Below are 21,740 nucleotides of genomic sequence, written 5' to 3'. Positions count from 1 at the left end.
CATATTGTGCAGCAATGACAGAAGTATCAATAAACTCATTACATTTTCAGCTTATTTTTTATATTAGGTTCAGGATACAGTTCATTCAGTATACTTATGATGCCAAGAGCTTGGTGTGACTCTTTAACCAAAATTAAACAGTTTTTGGTAGCCTATAATAAAGCTTTTAAAAAAACTAAAATTTAAAATATGCTTTTTAGGGGTGGGGGGAATAAAATAAAATATGCTTTTTAGAAATGGTCTAATTTATTGTACAATAATTCACAATATGTACTATGAAACTGTACTCTTAAAAATCTCTTTAATATAAAGAATTTACAGGGCTGTATGTAAGTGAGATACAAGGCTAGACGCAGCCACAACATAATCAGATCAACTTACCTTTGCTGTAAGTCGAAGAACTTTCCTTCCGACTCAGCTTAAGATAAAGTTTGCTCTTAGGTTCATTATAAAATTCAGGATCTACAGTAGTAAACTTCTTTAGTTTACCATACTGTTTTCTTTGAAAATCAAACCCTTTTCTGCAAAATGAGTAAAAGACAAAAGTGAATTTGAATATTAAGGTATGATTTTTTTTTTGAGATATAACTGACATATAACATTATATTAGTTTCAGGTGTACAACATAATGATTTGATATATGTATATACTGTGAAATTATCAGCATAAGTCTGGTTAACATCCATTGCCACACAAAGTTTTTTTCTTGTGAAGAAAATGGATGAAGTTTTTATTTTTAAATAAATTGAATTTTTTAAAAAAGCACTGAAGAACTCATTGCGTGTATAAAATTTTTTTCAAATAAAAATTTTTTCTTGTAATGAGCTCTTACTCTCTCACCACTTTTCAAATACACAGTAAAGTAATATTAACTATAGTCACCATGCTATACATTACATCTGCAGGACTTATTTATTTTATAACTGGAAGTTTGAAGGTACAAATTTTTTTAAAAACTCTTTAAAATACAGTATGAAGAGGCAGGAACCAGGGATGTGTATGTTTATATACTTTCATACATATATACACAATAAAAATACATTGTGTCAAAGGAAGAAAATAGCAAGCCTCACAGAATCATCATTAGTTTTAAAAGATTGAGATAGGAATAGTATCTAAAAGACAGGGTACTTCAGTTTCTATAACTGTAAAAATGGAATAATAAATTATCATATTACTATTTCTTATAAATTATGATGATTAAATGAAATAATACACGCAAAGTGCTTAGAAGAGTGCCTGGCATGTACAAACTCCCAATAAATGCTGTTATTATTAAATTACCATGCAAATGCTCATTATATTTACTTTTTGGGTAATCCAACTTTTGTAAGACATGTTTCCAAAAAGTAGCATTCTATCATCCTATAAACTATGTAGTTCAGGCTTGTGAATGACCAATATGTATTATCCTGTGATGATAAAAATTATTCTTGTGATTTTTTTGATAGGGTTTCCCTTAGAATTATGATTATATGTAAAAATGCTTAGAAAAATGGCATTCCCGCCAGTAATCCTGATATTGCTGACACTGCTCAATGTTTAGAGGGGGCCAAAAATAGCTTTAGGGAATTATTGCCATTTTATAGTCATAAAAAATGAGGTACTCTATCTTTTAGACATTCTTCCTATCTCAATCTCTTTGAAAACTGATCATAATTCTGTGAGGTTACTATTTTCTGATATAATTAGAGGCAATTACTTGGCACCATAAAACATACCTCACCAAAAGCTGGCATTCCTCATAGAGGGGTATCTTTTGACTTCTTAAGTACAAGCCAATACTTTTTATATCATTTAAAACCATGCTAGGTAGAGATTTTTCCTGTGTTAAATATCCTGGGGTCACTTCTTCAAGCCACTTGAAAAATTTACATCGGTCAGCTCTGGGTCCATCGCAGGTATAAAAGAGACGACCCTAAGGGGAAAAAGATATTGAAACTTTAGTGAGAAAAATAATGTTTTTATTTTTATTTTTTTTTACTGTTTTTGTACTATGTTTGTCAAGACTTTTATAAAGACTGCTTGGCATTAATGTACTCCAATAAATTAGCCGCTATACAACTTAATCTTTTTATTAATTTAAACAATAAATTAAAACTTAAAACCACCTACTTTTCATTTATTACTTTTTATCAAAAATTACACTATTCTGAAAACTCAATCTTATTTGAAAAATAATATTTATTGATCTCTGACTTAACATGTTCACTATAGAAAACCTGAAAGCTGCCCCAAAACAACTATAGGGAACATCTTGTGCATTTCTTCTTTTTTTTTTTATCATTTACTCTTTTTTTAAAAATTTTATTTAGTTTTGGCTGCATTGGGTCTCTGTCGCTATGCGCGGACTCTCTCCAGCTGCGGTGAGTGGGGGCTACTCTTCGCTGCAGTGTGCGGGCCCCTCATTGCCGTGGCCTCTCTTGTTGCGGAGCACCGGCTCTAGGCGCCCGGGCTTCAGGAGTTGTGGCTCGCGGGCTCTGGAGCGCAGGCTCAGCAGTTGTGGCGCACAGGCCTAGCTGCTCCGCGGCATGTGGGAATCCTCCCGGACCAGGGCTCGAACCCACGTCCCCTGCATTGGCAGGCGGACTCCCAACCACTGCACCACCAGGGAAGCCCCTCGTGCATTTCTTTCCAGACTTTTTTCTCACTCACGTAAGTGCAAGCATGCACACACACACACAAGGATACACACATGTATATTGTTTTAATAAAACTCAGATAACAACACATTTTCTAGTCTATAACCTAACTCTTATACCCAACAACATACTATGAGCATGACAACCATGTCATCAAATAATCTTAAAAAGAAAAAAAAAAACACTTTTAGTGGCTCTATAATATTTTATTCTATGGTTATAATATTTTTATGAATCCTTGCTTTTGAAAACTAAATTTAAAACCAAATTTACATACTCAACTAATGATGAAGTGGAATATGCAAGCAATGGAGGAAAGTTGTATTATTATGAGTGAAAGCACAGTCTTATGAGTACAGAACATCGGTCAATATTACAAACATTTTACTAACTTAACTTCTTCCATAATAATGTTATCAGCAGTATAAATTAAATCAATATGCTTTTCTATTCCCCTGGCCTTATCAGTTACGTTACTCATACTAGGGATCACATAGTAGACCAGCTTTAACCTTTACTTCCTTCAGGCTCATCTCTGCATTCTCTAAGCCCTCAGGTTGGGACATATTCCCTTCTCAGTGCTCTCACTGTAATTTGGGCATATCCCTCCTACTTTATCAATTACAGTATTATATAAAATTTCCTTTTATATATCTCTCTCCATCCACTACTGTGCAACAAGTTCCTAAGCAACTTGAAGGTTGATTTTAACTCATATTTTTGTATCGTCGAATGCAAATCATCTTTCAGGAAAAATGTATTGAGAGTTTACTATATGTTCGTTACTAATGTCTCAAGCAGAAGGCTCCCAGTCAAGACTTACTCTTTAAGCTTGTTGTAAAGCAATAGGTACCTAAGCCTTTTATGAGACTTACTTGTCTCATAAAAGGAGGGGAAGAGGGAACAATACCTTATTTGGACCTTCCTTTTTAACCATGACAAGTTTTGCAGGCTGATGATGATGGCAGGATGGCACATTATTTTCTACATTTTTCAGTTTGTCTCTGTTTGATGATGTGTAAAACGATATGTCAACTTTTGAAAGAGCTCTGTGCAACCTTTGTGCCAACCCAAACAGCAATATATTTAAATGTTCTACAAAAAAATTTTTCAAGATAATTTTAAAAAATACATAGGTACAGATGAAAATTAAATACAAAATAATTTCACATTTGTATCAGATATGTATTAGCTAAACTTGAAAATAGCCTTTTGACAGTAAACTATAACCTAATACTAACATCCATTTTTTTTTTTTTTTTTTGCAGTACGCGGGCCTCTCACTGTTGTGGCCTCTCCCATTGCGGAGCACAGGCTCTGGACGCGCAGGCTCAACGGCCATGGCTCACGGGCCCAGCCGCTCTGCGACATGTGGGATCTTCCCGGACCGGGGCACGAACCCGTGTCCTCTGCATCAGCAGGCAGACTCTCAACCACTGCGCCACCAGGGAAGCCCTAACATCCATTTTTTAAGTCCAGTTTTACTCTTGAACGAAACAAACTATGCACCATACTTAAAATTTCCTACATAACAAAACCATCTGTAACAGTTCCAGTTAAAAAAAATTTTTTAAACTACACCTTGAAAAAGATAATGCTGTCATTTCCCACTCAAAACTCAACTTTGATCTGAAATTAAAATACAACTTGCTGTCAAAAACTAGATTAAATATATAGAAAATAACAAATCTCAAGGAGACGATTTAATGTAAAAATTCATAAAAGATACACTTTCTTACAGCTAAACTATTTACATTAAGCAGCAATCAATCATAATAAAATAAAAAGATAACAGTCATACCTATGAGACAAGATGTAAAAATTTGCTTATAATGAGCAGGAGACTGAAAAACAGCTGGTATGTGAATTTGCCTTTGGGGAAGATATGCAGATTTTATTTTCTGCCCACTTGGGAAGCATAGCTCGGAGTCATTTATCTCCTGAAATGGAATAATTCAAGTTGTTATAACAACTCCAGAAAAATACTGTTTACTAATAAGCAAATTCCATAGATATGTTAAAGGAAATAAACAAATTTTTCTTTTGACTTCCAGAATCCATGAAAACCATTTTCTAATTTTAAATGAGAAACTAAGTATAGCAAGAAAGGCTATGCCATGGCACTTTTAATGATAAATAAGACTAACTTTTCTTGTCTGCCCCTTAATAAGTTTTTAAATATTTTTGCTAGGAAAAACTTAACTGATGTGAGTGAATCATTATGTATCTCTATTTCTGGTTACAACTATAGTAAGAATTGTTCGTAACCAATGTATAATAAGATGTATCTTTACCCTAATAATGATCTGATCAGCAAAACTGAGCTGAGAGTGAAAAATGAAAACAATCATAGTAACTGTAGTAGTGGAAGCGATGGTAGAAACAGAGCTATAATTTAGTAAGTATCTATTACGTGCCAGATACTGCACCAGATACTTTCAAATATATAATTTCATTTAACGTCCACAAACTCTAGGAAAGATCTTAAGTCAAAGAAAATGCGAGTGTAGCAAGAGTTTTGGAAAACTCTAAAAAAAAAACAAAGCCATTGGCTCCGAGACTAAAATCATTGCACCTACATGATTTTGGTAATTCTTTTGTTGAAATTCAGATAATAACTACTGGAAAAAAGATGCAAAACACGGGTACATTTCCTCACCTGAAAATCTCCTGTTACACTGCAGTTGTAGCAGGCATACTCTCTTAACACATTTTGAATTTCCTCAGTCTTAGAAGTCTGCTTTAAATTCAAAGAAAACGCTTTCTTTCTGGAAACCAAATCTTGACTGCTAAAATCCTGCTGCTGTTGCTGAAGCATGTGTTTCATGATTTGCAAATGCCCAGAGTCTACAGAACTTTCATTCACAGCACCACTCTGTCCTTCACCCGTGTCACTAACATGCATCCCAGAAACAGCCTCAGCAAAGAAGCCATCTGTTACTTTCTGATCAACTCTGTCTGGAGTAGTCAAGTTGCACTGGAGTATGTTTTGATATTTCAGCCACTTGCTTTGAGTAGATATATTATCAAAAAGTGAAACGTCCCTCGGAGTCACTTCCTTAGATTCTTTAGAGATAGAAGTTTCGCTCTGGTCCTCTGACCCAAAGCTAAAAGAAGGAACTTCTGACTCTTCACAAAAGTTGAATATTGGAGAACCAGAAGACCCTTGCCTGTCACAGTCGATCACATATGAACAAGAATCTACATCAGGTGGCCCACTGGCAGGTGGCAAAGTAATAAGTGGAACTCGGGTTCCACTTACTAATGAAAGCCTTTGAAGGTTCTTATCCTCCAGAGAACTCGATTTTTTCATTACTAAAGAAAAAAAAAGCTAGTTAAATAAAAATGTATTACGGACATCACCCAATCTCTAGAAAACAGTGGGTATCCATACAAAAAAGCAAAAAGTACCAACATGCCTTGTACCAAAACAAACAAAAATATCACATTTCCTTTAAAAAACTTTAATGGTTTTAGTCTCCAAAAAATAAAGAAACTTTTCCAAGGTTGATAAACTTGAAATCTTTCTCTTTTTCTTTTCCCTCTTAGCTAAGGATTTCCACTCACCAGCGCCCCACCAATTACTACATTATATTTACATAACACTGAAGTTTTCAAAGTATTTTACAGCCGAGAAGGGATTCATCATTCTCATTTTATAGATAAGATTGCAACAAGGCCTAGAGGTAACATGACTACCAATTGGCAGAGTTAAGACAAGAACCCAGAACTAGTTTTTTGTTCTCAACTTTATATTCTCCAGAGACTGAAGTTCAAGGTTTATTTATCGATGTGTTGCAACTTCCTTTATATATTTATTACATTCACAGACTTTACAAGTCTGTGAATGAAAGATTATTTTTAGTTTAGTAACAGTCTCTCAAATAAAAAACTTCACTTTACATGGACAGACAGATTACAGCCATATGGTAGCAACTGTCTAAGTTGAGAAAGTGAAAATCACCAGGTAAAGTTCTTGCTTTCAGGGACTCCTCAGAGAATTCCAGTGTGAAGTCTTCATCTCTTGAGTTCAAAGGTAAAGTAGAAACAGGGCTTAATGTGGAGATCTTTTGTTCTGGTGACGTCACCTATCCAGAAAGAAGAGACAAAACTACAGATCAAAATCTTTTCCCCTATAGTTTGAATGAATTATAATAACTATTGTAAAAATAATGCTTTCAAGCACATTGTGTAGAGCTATAGTGGGGCAAAGCTTCCTCCAAAAGGGGCAGGACAGAATAAACTCACTACAATAAACAAGAATAATAGAAAGTGAAATACAGAACATAAAACCTGTTGGATTTACTTGAAATGGGTCAGATTCTGATTTGGATTGATCTGGGTTATGGGGATTTGGTTGTGAAGATCAGTTTCCAGTCTAAGGGTCTCAGGCTTAATCAGATCTTATGTTTGGAGCTGTGAAGGTAAAACTTCCTGAAAACCCAAGGACAGCTTTCTCTTAGGTCCTCAGGTCTAGGAGGACCTTTTTGATATATTCCACATCTGAACAGTCATATTATTCTCTATGTTATTCTCCTTAGAACAGTATTTAATTTTGTTGCTGCTTCCAGAAATTAATCACCCTAAAAATCTAATACTAATTGAACAGACAAAACTGGGGCTTGGGCCTCACAGGCAGCTGGAATCAGGGCTTACACTGCTGTCACTAACTCTGTCTCTTTCTCTGAAAGTCTGCTTCTCTCTCTTTCCCGGTAGACCAGATTCCTCCACATGGCAGGAAGCACAGCCCACTGAAAACTTCCTAAACTTTACACCATTAACCACTGTAGCAGACGCTGCTGCTGTCCTGGCCATGTCTCCTTGGCCCATCTATGAGGTCATCTACAGTTGGGGAATTGCTCCCCTACCTGTCCCAGGCTTCCTACCTCTAGCATCTGCATCATTCTGCCTGAGGACAGCGGCTGGGGGAGTGCGCTGGGACAGCAGGTAGGGCAGACCAGAAGTGCCAGGTGGTTAATATGCCCAGGAGTAATCTTCAGCCAAAGAGGGGTGGGAATTGGTGCATAAATACCTTACTTTCCTCATTCTTTGGGAGGACAATTCTATAAAACAAAACAATTCTGAGTTTTGTTTTATAGGCCTCTTAGAGGGTTCCCAGCTGGACTCAACAGCTTTCTTCCTTTATTGCTTTCTTCCTTTCCCTGTCCCCCAGTGTGACTGTATTTGGAGACAGGGCCTTTAAGAGGTAATAAAGGCTAAATGAGGTCATGAGAGTGATGCCCTAACCTGACAGAATTAGCGTCCTTATAACAAGAGAGTTCTCACTCGCTGTGCTCTCTCTTGCTCTCTCTCTCTCTCTCTATGTGCACATACCAAGGAAGGACATGTGAGGACATAGTGAGAGGGCATAGTGAAAAGTAGCCATCTGTAAGCCAGGAATAGTTCTCACCAGAAACTTGATCTTGAACTTCTACCTTCCAGAACTGTTACAAAATAAATTTCTGTTGTTTAAGCCACTTATCCTGTGGTATTTTGTTACAGCAACCCTAGCCAACTAATAGAGTCCTGCATCTTACTCCACTCAGTAAAGCCCACCTCAGTCCACGCTGTTAAGTCAAAAAAGCCAAGAGTCTTTCTCCTGCCCTTCCTTCATCCTACTCTCTACATCCAATCCAGCAACATCCATGCTTCTAACTCAAAAATTTATCTTAAATCTCTTTATCAACTGCTCTACACTTTCACTGCCACAATCTCTACTTCAAGTCACTATCGTCTACGGCTCCTCTTGACTGGTTCCCTGGCTTCCACCACAGTGCCCATCACATGCATCTTCCACCCAGCAGCCAGCAAGATCTCTTAAAAATGTAAATGTAATGGGTGTTCTGCTGAAAACCCTTCAGTGATTTCCCCGGGGAACACAGAGCAATATCAAAGTTCTTAACCTGACCTGCAAGGCTTTGTATGTCTGGTCCTGCTCCCTTTCCCAATTTCATTTAATTACCACTTTCCCTGTCACTTTCCACAATCCAGCTACTTTGATCTCCTTTCACATTCTTGAACCCACCCAACTCTTTTCAATCGCAGGGTATTTACACTTGCTGTTTCTGTACGTGGTATGTTCTTCCCCCTACTGCTGCCACAGCTGGAGAAGCCTTCCTAATCATCTATAAAGTAGATTCCCCTATAATTTCAGAGTATCTTCATAACTTTTCTGTATAGCGGTTATCTCAGTTTGTTTGTTCTCTTGAGTAACATCTCTCTCCCCTGCTGGCCTTTAAAATCAGAGATCATTCCTGTTTTGTCCAACACTCTATATCCAAGTCTTACAAGTTCCTGACCTACAGAAGGCATTCAGTAAACACTGCTGAATTCCTATTTATTCATAAATTTTATATTTCACAGTAAAATTTCATTGCTCATTTCACACATGTTCCACACATTTCCAATTAAGATCATGCCTAGGCACTTCATTGCATATCATTTGTTACTACTCTTGGGACTCTTTTTCTGGTATATTTTCTACTTGGTTTAAGAAAGCTATTAACTTTTCAAGTTTATCTTATCTTCAGCTCCTTTACAAAATTATTTTTAAACCTCTCTTTTTTTTTTCTTTTTTTTTTTTGTGGTACGCGGGCCTCTCACTATTGTGACCTCTCCCGCTGCGGAGCTCCGGACGCACAGGCTCAGCGGCCATGGCTCATGGGCCCAGCCGCTTCGCGGCACGTGGAATCCTCCTGGACCAGGGCACGAACCGATGTCCCCTGAATCAGCAGGTGGACTCCCAACCACTGCGCCACCAGGGAAGCACTCATTTTTAATTGATTCATCTAATTCTATTTTTTCCTTTCTAATTATGTATGCCTCGCATTTCATGTCACATTGCAAAAAATAAAACATCTGAATAACAAAGAAGATAGCAGTAATCCACATTTTGTTATTTATTCTAACAAAAATTATACTGTGCTGTTTCATTACTAAAATAATCATGGTTGGTTGTTCATAAACTTTCTTGATCATGTTAAAAAAATCATCTAGTCTTAAGATTTTTATCATTTTAGTTTTTAGTAGAGTCATTTCTTATAAGACCACAAACATTTTTTACTCACAACTGTTAAAACTTTGTTTAGGGAATTCCCTGGTGGGCCAATGGTTAGGACTCAGCACTTTCACTGCTGGGGTCTGGGTTCAATCCCTGGTCAGGGAACGAAGATCCCATGAGCCGCAGGGTGCAGGCAACAAAACCAACAAAAAAACCTTTGTTTACATTATACCTTATTTGCTTCCCACGAAGTCCTCTCTGTTGATTTAAAATTATAATCCAAATAATTATATAAATGTTCTGAATCTTTAGGAGGGAAATCTAAAATTGCTGTGGGGGGAAAAAAAAGCATGGATCTTTATATAGTTTGTTCAATGTCAAATAACTTCTTAATGTTACATTTTATTTATAATTTACTTACAATCATTTTCAACTGAGTCCTTATTAGACTCAGCTGTCACTTGAAAATTCTCTTCAATATTAAAGCTAGTACCTCCTTTTGGAAAGTTTTCTTCATCTGGGAACTAGAAAATAGAGATCTACTTATCAGTTCAGAAAAAATGTGTGTGCATATCCATATATTTACCTATCTCTCTCTACACATATAGTTTATAGTTATAACTTGAGACATAGACAAACAGAAAGAAATATGTTATAAAGCCAGTTCCATTCCGGAAAAGCAGGGTACATTATATTTCATCAATTCTTATGACTCAAGCTTCTTACATCTTAACAACTTTGAAATAGGGATGCACCTCAAAAATGACATTTTTACATCTCTAATAGCACAGGCAACATCTGTGACATAGTTGTCTTTGCCTGTGCAAGTGCAACTATATGCAAAGTAGTAATACTATTCAAATAATGATGACTTAAATATGACTTTGTGCATTGTTAACATTAGACATATTAAGCAATTCTGCTGTTTAAATGCCTTCAGAAAGATCACACTAGGATTTAGCATTGAAAAAAATGTACTGTGGGGACTTCCCTGGTGACACAGTGGTTAGGAATCCACCTGCTAACGCAGGGGACATGGGTTTGAGCCCTGGTCTGGGAAGATCACACATGCTATGGAGCGACTAAGCCTGTGCGTCACAACTACTGAGCCTGCTCTCTAGAGCTCACGAGCCACAACTGTTGAAGCCCACGAGCCACAACTACAGAGCCCGTGTGCCACAACTACTGAAGCCCGGCGCCTAGAGCCCATGCTCTGCAAAGAGAAGCCACAACGAGAAGCCTGGGCATCGCAACGAAGAGTAGCCCCCACTGACCGCAACTAGAGAAAGCCCATGTGCGGCAAGGGAGACCCAATAAAGCCAAAAATAAAGATTAATAAAGAGCAGAAACTAACAAAACATTGTAAAGCAACTATACTCCAATTAAAAACAAAAAAAGGTATTCATGGATAGCTTCTATTTGTCAGGCACAGAGTGAGGCACTGGAAATACAACAAACATGAAGCCACTGACAGTGCCTTCACAGAAGCTGATACTTTTGGTGGGAGAAAATTAAGGACGAAGCAAAATTTACGCATATACGTGGAACCTAGAAAAATGGTACAGATGAACCGGTTTGCAGGGCATAAGTTGAGACACAGATGTAGAGAACAAATGTATGGACACCAAGAGGGGAATGCCATGGGGGGGCTGGGGTGGGATGAATTAGGCGATTGGGATTGACATGTACATACTGATGTGTATAAAATTGATGACTAATAAGAACCTGCTGTATAAAAAAATTAAATTAAATTAAAAAATTTAAAAAGGTTAACAAAAAGTATTGTGTTCACAGAAAGACAAGAAAACAAAACAGTATGATATACAATAAAACACTATGCTCAAATAAATATAAAAGAATATTCCACTAAACATAACATTAAAAATCCAAGTGAAGGGCTTCCCTGGTGGTGCAGTGGTTAGGAGTCCGCCTGCCGATGCAGGGGATCGCGTACCAAAAAAAAAAAAAAAAAAAAAATCAATTATAGGTGAATTACAGATCAAAATGTGAAAGGCAAAATAATAAAACTTCTACAAGATAACATGAGAGTATCTTTATGACCTGAGGGTAGAGAAAGACTTCTAAAATAAGACAAAAAAGCAATAATCAGAAAGGAAACAACAGATAAACTGTATTGTATTGAAAATTATAAACTTCCATTCATCAAAGGCATCATTAAGAATGAAAGATAAGTCAGAGTCAGGGAAGGTAAGCATGCCAATTAAAAACTGAGGAAGAAAGCTTAACAAACACTTCATGAGAGAGGATACAGAGAAGGCTAATAATATACAAAAAGGTCCTAACCTCATTATTAGGCAGGAAAATGCAAATTAAAACCACAATGAAATAACACTACATACCCACCAGAATAGCTAAAATTCAAAACAAAAAACTGTCAGCACCAAGTGTTAATGAAGATATAGAGTGATGGGGACCCTCATACATTCCTGATAGAAAATATAAACTCTAATAACCATTTTGGAAAGCAGTTTGGCATTACCTACTAAAAGTAAAGACATGCATATCTAGTGACCCAATAATCACACTTCTAGGTAGTGTAAATAACAGAAGCATGTCATGCGTATACACATTCATGATATATCACAGCAGTACATGATTATTCACAGCAGTATTATCTGTGATAACCTCCAAAGGCAAACGACCTAAACAACTGAAGAATGTATTGGGGTGTATTTACACAATGGAATCCTACACCAGCAACGAAAATGAATACACTACAGCGACAAACAACAACATGGATGAATTTCAAAACTGCAATGTTGAACAAAAGAAGGCAGACACACACAAAAAAACTGTGTATTACTCTATTTAAAGTTTTAAAAGCGAAACTAATATATGGTATTATAAGTCAAAATGGTGGTTATCTTTGGGGAGAATGGAAGGGGTAGTGATTGAAAGGGGGCAGAAGGGGTACTTCTGAGATGGTGGTAATGCTCTATTTCTTAAGGGTGGAGGTTACATGGGTGTGTTCACTTTGTGGTAATTATTGGGCTGAGCACTTACAATCTGTGCACTTATTTTGTATGTGCATTATGCTTTAACAAAAAAGGGAAAAGTTTAAAAAAGTCTCTTTAACAGTTACTGTTTCAAATATATGCATACATCCTTTCTCCATAACCTTTTCTATTTGGGTAGCAATGAGAGGTACTTGGTGTCCTACTTAGTGGGGAGAGGGGTGGATATTAGAAGGAAAAAAAAATCTGCTAGCTGTTAAATATATTTTCTACATGTAATCTGCCTATCTGTTCTTGTCATAAATTTCTACTATTGTCTGAAGCGAAAAGTAATCCTTTAAATTCCTGATCCTAAAAAGACAGTAAATCTTTCAAATATTTTTGTCTTATTTAGTTTGATTTAAGATATGATATTTCTTGTCAATTTACTAAACTTTTTTTTAACTTACAACTGTACAAAGATTTAAATATACTCTCTTTACAAAATTTAGTATTGACATAAAGAAAATGATTTGGCAAGATGCAGCTATAAAAATATTTTTAAGGGCTTCCCTGGTGGTGCAGTGGTTAAGAATCCACCTGCCAGTGCAGGGGACACAGGTTCGAGCCCTGGTCCGGGAAGATCCCACATGCCACGGAGCAACTAAGCCCGTGTGCCACAACTACTGAGCCTGCGCTCTACAGCCCGTGAGTCACAGCTACTGAGCCCACGTGCCACAACTACTGAAACCCGCGTGCCTAGAGCTCATGATCCGCAACAAGGGAAGCCACCACAATGAGAAGCCCACGCACTGCAACGAACAGTAGCCCCCACTCACTGCAACTAGAGAAAGCCCATGCGTAGCAACTGAAGACCCAATGCAGCCAAAAATAAATAAATAAAATAAATTTTAAATATATATATATATATTTTTTTACCTGAAAGAAGTCAATCTGCATACAAGTGCTAGGCAACTCTGGTGTCAAAAAACAACTGTTTGTCGTGCAGTTTTCATACACAATGCTATCTGGAAACTGACTGCATTCAAGCTGTGAGCTGTGTCCTCTCACTATCACAGCACTAGCAGCTGATCCTTTCACTTGATGCCCTTGAAATTCAACAGGCTATAGTAAATTATTAAAAATGAGTATTACATAAGTATACATATTTACAATACACACATACAAAGAAAATAATGCATAATTCGGCTTTCTATTGAATATTAATGTAAATAATTGCTAAGAGACTAATACTGAAAACCAGGAAATATTCCTATTATCCTAAAATATGTTAAGGGTAGACTAATTTAAAGTGCAGTGATTGGGGCTTCTCTGGTGGCACAGTGATTAAGAATCCGCCTGCCAATGCAGAGGACATGGGTTTCAGTCCTGGTCCGGGAAAATCCCACATGCCGTGGAGCAACTAAGCCCATGTGCCACAACTACTGAGCCTGCGTGCCACAACTACAGAAGCCCACGCGCCTAGAGCCCATGCTCTGCAATAAGAGAAGCCACTGCAATGAGAAGCCAGAGCACCACAGCGAAGAGCAGCCCCTGCTAGTGGCAACTAGAAGAAAGCCCGCGCACAGCAACACAGTCAAAGATAAATAAATAAAACATTAAAAAATAAATAAAGTGCAATGATTTAACTGCATTCAAGGTCAACATTAATAAGTATGTTTTTTTTTGTCTTTTTACAAACACAAGGAGTGTATTGATAATGGGTTGATTAAGCCAGAAAGACACAGGTGCTCCTTCCTCTATGCTTCCACTATACATCACACAACATTTTTGGTTTTTTATTTTTGTTTTGGCCACACTGCATGGCTTGTGGAGTCTTAGTTCCCTGACCAGGGATCAAACCCGGGCCCTTCGCAGTGAAAGCGTGGAGTCCTAACCACTGGACTGCCAGGGAATTCCCCACAACTTTCCATTATAGACATCACATTACACTACAATGAAGTTTCTTCTTATCTGTATACTAACTGTACTGCAAGCTCCTTGAGGGCAAAGACTCTTCTGCTTGCTTCATCAGGATATCACCTGCATTTAATACCATGCTTGGAATACAGGAGGCAATCAATAAACACATGATAATAGGAAGGGAAGAGAGAAGGAACAGAGGAAGCATTTTCCTTTAAGGGTTTTGTAAACTATCAGGCTATTAGCAAGAGGGATGCTGGGTTCCCAGCTTCCCAGATGATCTGATCCTATAGCTCTGAACACAAAGGCCTAAAAGTACCAAGACAGACATGTACCTCAGAGGGGTGCTTTCACCCCCTCAGAGACTTGGTCTGCTTTCAGACTTCAGATGACTTTCTCTGCTGCCCCATTGAGGGTTCTAGGATTTTTACTCTGTGCAGGGTGACAAAGCCTACCCAGCATGTGGAAAAATAAGAGTATGTAGAGTCAAAGGAATGTACATAAAGAATGAATTTATTTCTAACTGATAAATTAATAGAATGACAAAAATACATAATCTGAATATTCTCTTATTTAAAAATGAGGATTCTAAATCACACATTTGAAAGGAACTAAATTGCCTCTGAAACAAGAGTTTTGTTGAAAACATTATTCTGAATTTTAAAACATAACATATATCAATAAAAAAAGTCTAAACCTTTAAAGACTGTATATTTCTGCTTTGTTTCATGTGGAATACAAATTCTCTACAAGCAAACAGGTGCCTTGCTTTCTTTGATGCTATGTAGATCCTTTCCAGAGATCTGTTGAGTTTTAAGAATAGAATCACTATTTACAAAACCCAACCATTTATATGCTGTTGTCTCTATCAATTTTTGCTGTGGAGTGGGTAGCATTACTCAGAGCTTGGGTTATATATACTTCTATCCCTTCAGCCTGAAGTAAAAGTGGTGGAGTAAACTATAATGAATTAAAAGTTATAAACATCTTCACTTTGTTCTACACAGAACATTCATTAACTGTACTTTACATATCTTTGTGCCCAATCCCTAGGATATCCTATGCATACATAATGCATTATTAGTTCATTAGTAACAGAGAGAGGGCTCAAGACCAAAAAAAGGGGTAGGAGTCATTAGTGTCTCTTGTTCTTAAAACCAGGTTAATTCATTTTGCTCACTAATCTTCTGCTTATGAAAACTCTGATAGTTGTGTAAAAAAACAGCAGGAAAACACTGTGGCTTAGAAAATCAATTCTTCACAAATTTTACCTTGGGGTCAGAGGTTTCTCTCTCCATTTGTTTAGGAATAACAGCTAGAAAAGCAGTCTCTTCTTCACTGCCCAAGGAAAAGAACTAGGATAAAATATCAATAAGTATGTTAGCTAAAATAGTTTTGTAGGTGTTTATGAGTTTGATGGGAAAATATTGCTCAAACTTAAAGTTAAGTCTGCCCTTTCAAAATGATGATACTTGTCATCTCCATCTTGCTTCTCTATATACATACATACAATAAGCAACCCCTGGCAAAGGAGTGCTCTAGCAGAGAAAGTACTATACTAGTTAATTTAAAAACTCAGCATATTAGAAAATTGGAATTCTAAACTTTTAATTGAATTCTTTTTTAACATTGCTGGGTATGTTATAAATCCCATACTAATATTTATGTTAATGCAGATTATTTAATTCAAAAATTAGTGTAAAATTAAAGAAGTGTAATAGTTTATTTAAAGAGAGAATCATCTTCTAGCCACCATAAAACACAAGATACAGACAACAGCAACTAGTCATTTTTAGTTCATCAAGTAACTATATAAAATAGCCATAATTTCTAATATGAACTACAGACTCAGAAAATGAACTCAACTGTAGAAGTAATTTCTTTATGTTTAACAAATATGGAGAAAAAATTTGCCACTAAAAGAGGTAAAATAGTGTATTTATTCAAATAATAGTCACTTTCCTTTTATAACAATATACATAAGCACAACTGTCAATCAGGTAGATCTTAAAAACATTCAACTCATATTTTAGAACTAGCATTTTTGAATATAGTGAGTTTAAAAAATTAGTTAGCATATTGTATCTTCTAGCTCCTTTGCTTTGTGTGACTAATCACACTTACAGAAATAAGGTGAAGGTGGCATTAAATATTAAGAGCACCCTAATTTTAAGTTTTGAAAGTTCCTTCTATCACTAGGTGTGTATGAAGAGTTTGATTCAGAGAGTTGTAGCAAGAAAGCTATTATAAAAACACAAATGTACTTTGATATTAATGCTAAAAAGATTAAATTTTTTTTTTTGCAAAAAATTCTAAGACCTTTTTCATTATTGTGAGATTATAAAATATTTTGCTTTAAAAATATATGACATTTATTTAAATGGCAACTCATCCTGGAGGGAAAAACAGTGATAGTGTTAATTTGCAATTTATACTTTGTGATAATTATACTTGAAAAAGTTTAAAACGTTTTCTTTTGTTTTTCTGTTTTTGTTTTTTTTTTTTGCGGTACACGGGCCTCTCACCGTTGTGGCCTCTCCTGCTGCGGAGCAGAGGCTCCGGACGCGCAGGCTCAGTGGCCATGGCTCACGGGCCCAGCCGCTCCACGGCATGTGGGATCCTCCCAGACCGGGGCACGAACCCATGTCCCCTGCATCAGCAGGCGGACTCTCAACCACTGCGCCACCAGGGAAGCCCTAAACCGTATTTTTTTCAAGTGAAAAAAACCCAGTAAGAATGTGATCATTTGTAAGCAGCTGCTGACTGTTCATTATTTTATACTTGATCTTGTAATATAAGGGTGAAAAATGATTGAGTCACCACAATGGATTTTGTTTTATTTTGTACTGTTCTAGGCAACAGAGCCTGCAGATGCAGTTGTAATTGTCAATGACAATTCTTGGATTAGGTAATGCTTGCAAGTTTGAAAAATTAGCTTTATGATAAAATATTTGTTATTTACCCAAATTCTACTGACTACACAGGACACTTATACAAGACAGTAGACTCATCTAAATGAGTATAAAAGGGTAACTAATTACAAATAAATTTGAAAACTGGCAATATAGAATACAAACGTATAACTACATGCCATACCTATATATATGAATACAATTTCTGGCTATGTTACATTTTAAAAGTTAACTCACCTGCAAAGACTGAAGTGATTTACTTGGTTCAACTTCATTTTCTTTTATCATCTTAGGAATAGAACATTAATATAAGATAAGCTAAAAGGTAATAGTAACTTAGAAAATAAAATACAGATTTTTTTAGACATAAGAAATATAAGGTCACCATTACTAATAATCAAAGAAATAAAAACTAAGTGTCGATTAAATACTATTTCACTTAGGAAGAATTTTAAAAGATCTCAGTACTGGTAAATATGAAATGAAACAAATATCCATATTGTAAAACATTGAGATATTTTGATTTGACTTATATCAACAATCTAAGAAAGTTGTTCTTGGCCTCTCAAATTATCAGTTCCATTTCTAAGAATCAAATCTAAGGAAATAACTAAACGTAAACAATAATTTATGTGCAAAAACATCTACTAAAGTTTTATTTACAAAAGCAAAATGCTGGAAATGATCTAAATGTCCAAAATAGGGAACTGTTTGTCCAAAGCATAGGATATCCACGAGATGAAATGATAAGTAACCTTTAAAAGGTATGTGTAAGTGTTCTTAATAATGTGAGAAAATACAATATGATATTAAGGAGAAAGGATATAAAACTATTTGTACCCATCAATCTGACCATATTTTTAAAATTAGGCCAAAAATGCTGGAAATGTTAATAGTAATTATCTCCAGGTGGTATGGTAAGTTTTATTTTTTCTTTACCTTTTTCTGTATTTAAAAGAAAAAGGAGGAAAAAATTGATATTATTAAAAAAACAGTAACATGGAAAATAGAATATGATACAAACTGGGGGTAAATGAAACAAGGAAAGAACTGTCTCTTCAAAAGTGCTAAAAGCATCTTCACTGAGAAACACTAACCTAGATAACTTATTGTCGAATTTCATTTCATCCTAATTAGTACTATTATTTTTTATATTATTTCCATGGTTCCCAAACTGCTGTAACAAGGTACTTTGGGGTGCCACAGTGAACTCAACAGAGGCTCCACAAGATATTTTAAATTTGAGGGAAACACAGTGTCATTAGACATCTGTCAGAAACGGAACAAACTGCAAACTCAAGGTAGTTCAGTTTCAACATCAGATTTCACGTCATTTCTGTCAGTGACATCATATCTTTGTGACTGGGTTTTAGGAAATGGCTATGATAAAAATCAATTGCCATACAAAAATCAATGTGGACCCAGAAACTGAATCTATTCCAAGCTTTGAGAAGTTGCACAGTGCCCAACAAGTGCATGCATTCCATTAGTAACTGTGTTTATTTAAAAATAAAATGCTTATCATAACCATTTCACAGTATATGCATATATCAAATCATTATGTTGTACATCTTAAACTAATACAATGTTATATGGTCAATTATATCTCAATAACACTGGAAAAAAAAGACAAAATGCTTACCAAATTACTAAGTTTTTAATACTACTAACTAAATAAATGGAACTGCTAGGTTTCTTTAGGCCAAGCAATGCAATAAAAAAAAAATCACTAAGATACAGGAGAGGTCATGAACCAACATAGCTTCAGACCCCTGTATTTCTATAGTATCATTACAAATTATAGAACATTCTATATCAAAATAATAAATACACTGACAGAAAAAAATGTACCTGTTGAGGATCCTGGTTCAGATGAGGAGACTTTGGTATAGCTTGTGAAACTACTGCAGTCAATGGTTTCCTAGCTAGAATGGACAAAATCCAATGATCTTATTCATCATAAATATAGTAGTGCTCTGAAGATTTTAAAAACTTATTTCTAAAACTGAGTGAAACAAGGAATATAACAATTATTTTCAAAATACAGTATGCCAGGCACTGGGGAAACAGCAGTGAACAAAACAAACAAGATCCCTTGAAAATAAAGGGACACAGAAGGTAAATTCAGATCGTGATACAAAAAGGTTTCATAACACAGGGTGAAATGAGAGAGTAACTTTAGCAGGATGACCTGAAGAGATCTCTCACAGGAAGTAACATTTATGCTGAAACCTGAAGACAAGAAAAAAGCAGCTATGCAGGGGTAAAGGTGTTCAGGTGAAAGGCAGAACAAGTGTAAAGACTCTGAGACAGAAAAAGCTGGCAAGCCTGCAGAATGGAAAGGAGGATGGGGGGAACTCAGCCGGCTTGAGAACGAAGAAGAGTGTTCTGAGAAAGGTCTCAGAAAATATTGGGAGATTAGTTGAAAACTTCCCGAACATGGGAAACGAAATAGTCAATCAAGTCCAGGAAGCAGAGAGTACCACCCACAGGATACACCCAAAGAGAAACACACCGAGACACATATTAATGAAACTATCAAAAATTAAATACAAAGAAAAAATATTAAAAGCAACAAGGGAAAAGCAACAAATAACATACAGGAATCCCCATAAGATTAACAGCTGATCTTTCAGCAGAAACTCTGCAAGCCAGAAGGGACTGGCAGGACATATTTAAAGTGATGAAGGAGAAAAACCTGCAACCAAGATTACTCTACCCAGCAAGGATCTCATTCAGAGAAATTAAAACTTTTACAGATAAGCAAAAGTTATTAGAATTCAGCACCACCAAACCAGCTTTACAACAAATGCTAAAGGAAGTTCTCTAGGCAGGAAATACAAGAGAAAGAAAAGATCTACAAAAACAATCCCAAAACAATTAAGAAAATGGTAATAGGAACATACATATCAATAATTACCTTAAATGTAAATGGATTAAATGCTCCAACCAAAAGACATAGATTGGCTGGATGGATACAGAAACAAGACCCATATATATGCTTGTCTACAAAAGACCCACTTCAGACCTAGGGACACATACTGACTGAAAGTGAGGGGATGGAAAAAGATATTCCATGCAAATGGGAATCAAAAGAAAGCTGGAGTAGCAATACTCATATCAGATAAAATAGACTTTAAAATAAAGAATGTTACAAGAGACAAGGAAGGACCCTACACAATGATCATGGGATCAATCCAAGAAGAAGATATAACAATTATAAATATATATGCACGCAACATAGGAGCACCTCAATACATAAGGCAAATGCTAACACCCATAAAAGGGGAAATCGACTGTGACACAATAATAGTAGGGGACTTTCACACCTCACTTTCACGTATGGACAGATCATCCAAAATGAAAATAAATAAGGAAACACAAGCTTTAAATGACACATTAAACAAGATGGATGTAATTGATATTTATAGGACATTCCATCCAAAAACAACAGAATACACTTTCTTCTCAAGTGCTCATGGAACATTCTCCAGGACAGACCATATTCTGGGTCACAAATCAAGCCTTACTAAATTTAAGAAAACTGAAATCATATTAAGTATCTTTCCCAACCACATCACTATGAGACTAGATATCAATTACAGGAAAAAAAAACTGTAAAAAATACAAACACATGAAGGCTGAACAATACACTACTAAATAACCAAGAGATCACTGAAGAAATCAAAGAGGAAATCAGAAAATACCTAGAAACAAATGACAATGAAAACACAACAACCCAAAATCTATGGTATGCAGCAAAAGCAGTTCTAAGAGGGAAGTTTACAGCAATAAAATCCTACCTCAAGAAACTACTCAAATAAATAACCTAACCTTATACCTAACGCAATTAGAGAAAGAACAAAAAAACCCCAAGTTAGCAGAAGGAAAGAAATCATAAAGATCAGATCAGAAACAGATGAAAAAGAAATGAAGGAAACAACATCAAAGATCAATAAAACTAAAAGCTTGTTCTTTGAAAAGATAAACAAAATTGATAAACCATTAGCCAGACTCATCACGAAAAAATGTGAGAAGACTCAAATCAACAGAATTGGAAATGAAAAAGGAGAAGTAACAACTGACACTGCAGAAATACAAAGGATCGTGAGAGATTACTACAAGCAACTATATGCCAATAAAATGGACAACCTGAAGAAATGGACAAATTCTTAGAAAAGCACAACCTTCTGAGACTGAACCAGGAAGACACTGAAAATATAAATAGACCAATCACAAGCACTGAAATTGAAACTGTGATTAAAAATCTTCCAACAGGGGGCTTCCGTGGTGGCGCAGTGGTTGAGAG

The 21,740-nt window shown here is 36.0% G+C and overlaps 1 protein-coding gene across 1 annotated transcript in view; it reads right to left on the bottom strand.

Annotated features, from left to right (window-relative positions):
- Positions 1 to 21,740, bottom strand: part of ZGRF1 (zinc finger GRF-type containing 1) — a 61,943-nt gene that overhangs the window by 18,398 nt on the left and 21,805 nt on the right. The window contains exons 7-17 of the mRNA XM_024739476.1: positions 19,283 to 19,356; positions 17,669 to 17,719; positions 15,791 to 15,874; positions 10,064 to 10,166; positions 9,875 to 9,972; positions 6,607 to 6,730; positions 5,302 to 5,957; positions 4,444 to 4,582; positions 3,553 to 3,737; positions 1,722 to 1,918; positions 382 to 521 (exon numbers count right to left, since the gene is read on the bottom strand). Coding sequence (XP_024595244.1) covers positions 382 to 521; positions 1,722 to 1,918; positions 3,553 to 3,737; positions 4,444 to 4,582; positions 5,302 to 5,957; positions 6,607 to 6,730; positions 9,875 to 9,972; positions 10,064 to 10,166; positions 15,791 to 15,874; positions 17,669 to 17,719; positions 19,283 to 19,356 — 1,851 coding nt within the window. The remainder of the gene's footprint in view (positions 1 to 381; positions 522 to 1,721; positions 1,919 to 3,552; positions 3,738 to 4,443; positions 4,583 to 5,301; positions 5,958 to 6,606; positions 6,731 to 9,874; positions 9,973 to 10,063; positions 10,167 to 15,790; positions 15,875 to 17,668; positions 17,720 to 19,282; positions 19,357 to 21,740) is intronic.

The sequence above is a fragment of the Neophocaena asiaeorientalis genome, unplaced genomic scaffold, assembly GCF_003031525.2.
Source record: "Neophocaena asiaeorientalis asiaeorientalis breed wild unplaced genomic scaffold, Neophocaena_asiaeorientalis_V1.1 scaffold58, whole genome shotgun sequence".
Taxonomy (NCBI): Eukaryota; Metazoa; Chordata; class Mammalia; order Artiodactyla; family Phocoenidae; genus Neophocaena; species Neophocaena asiaeorientalis.
This window is presented reverse-complemented; position numbering and strand designations above follow the sequence as displayed.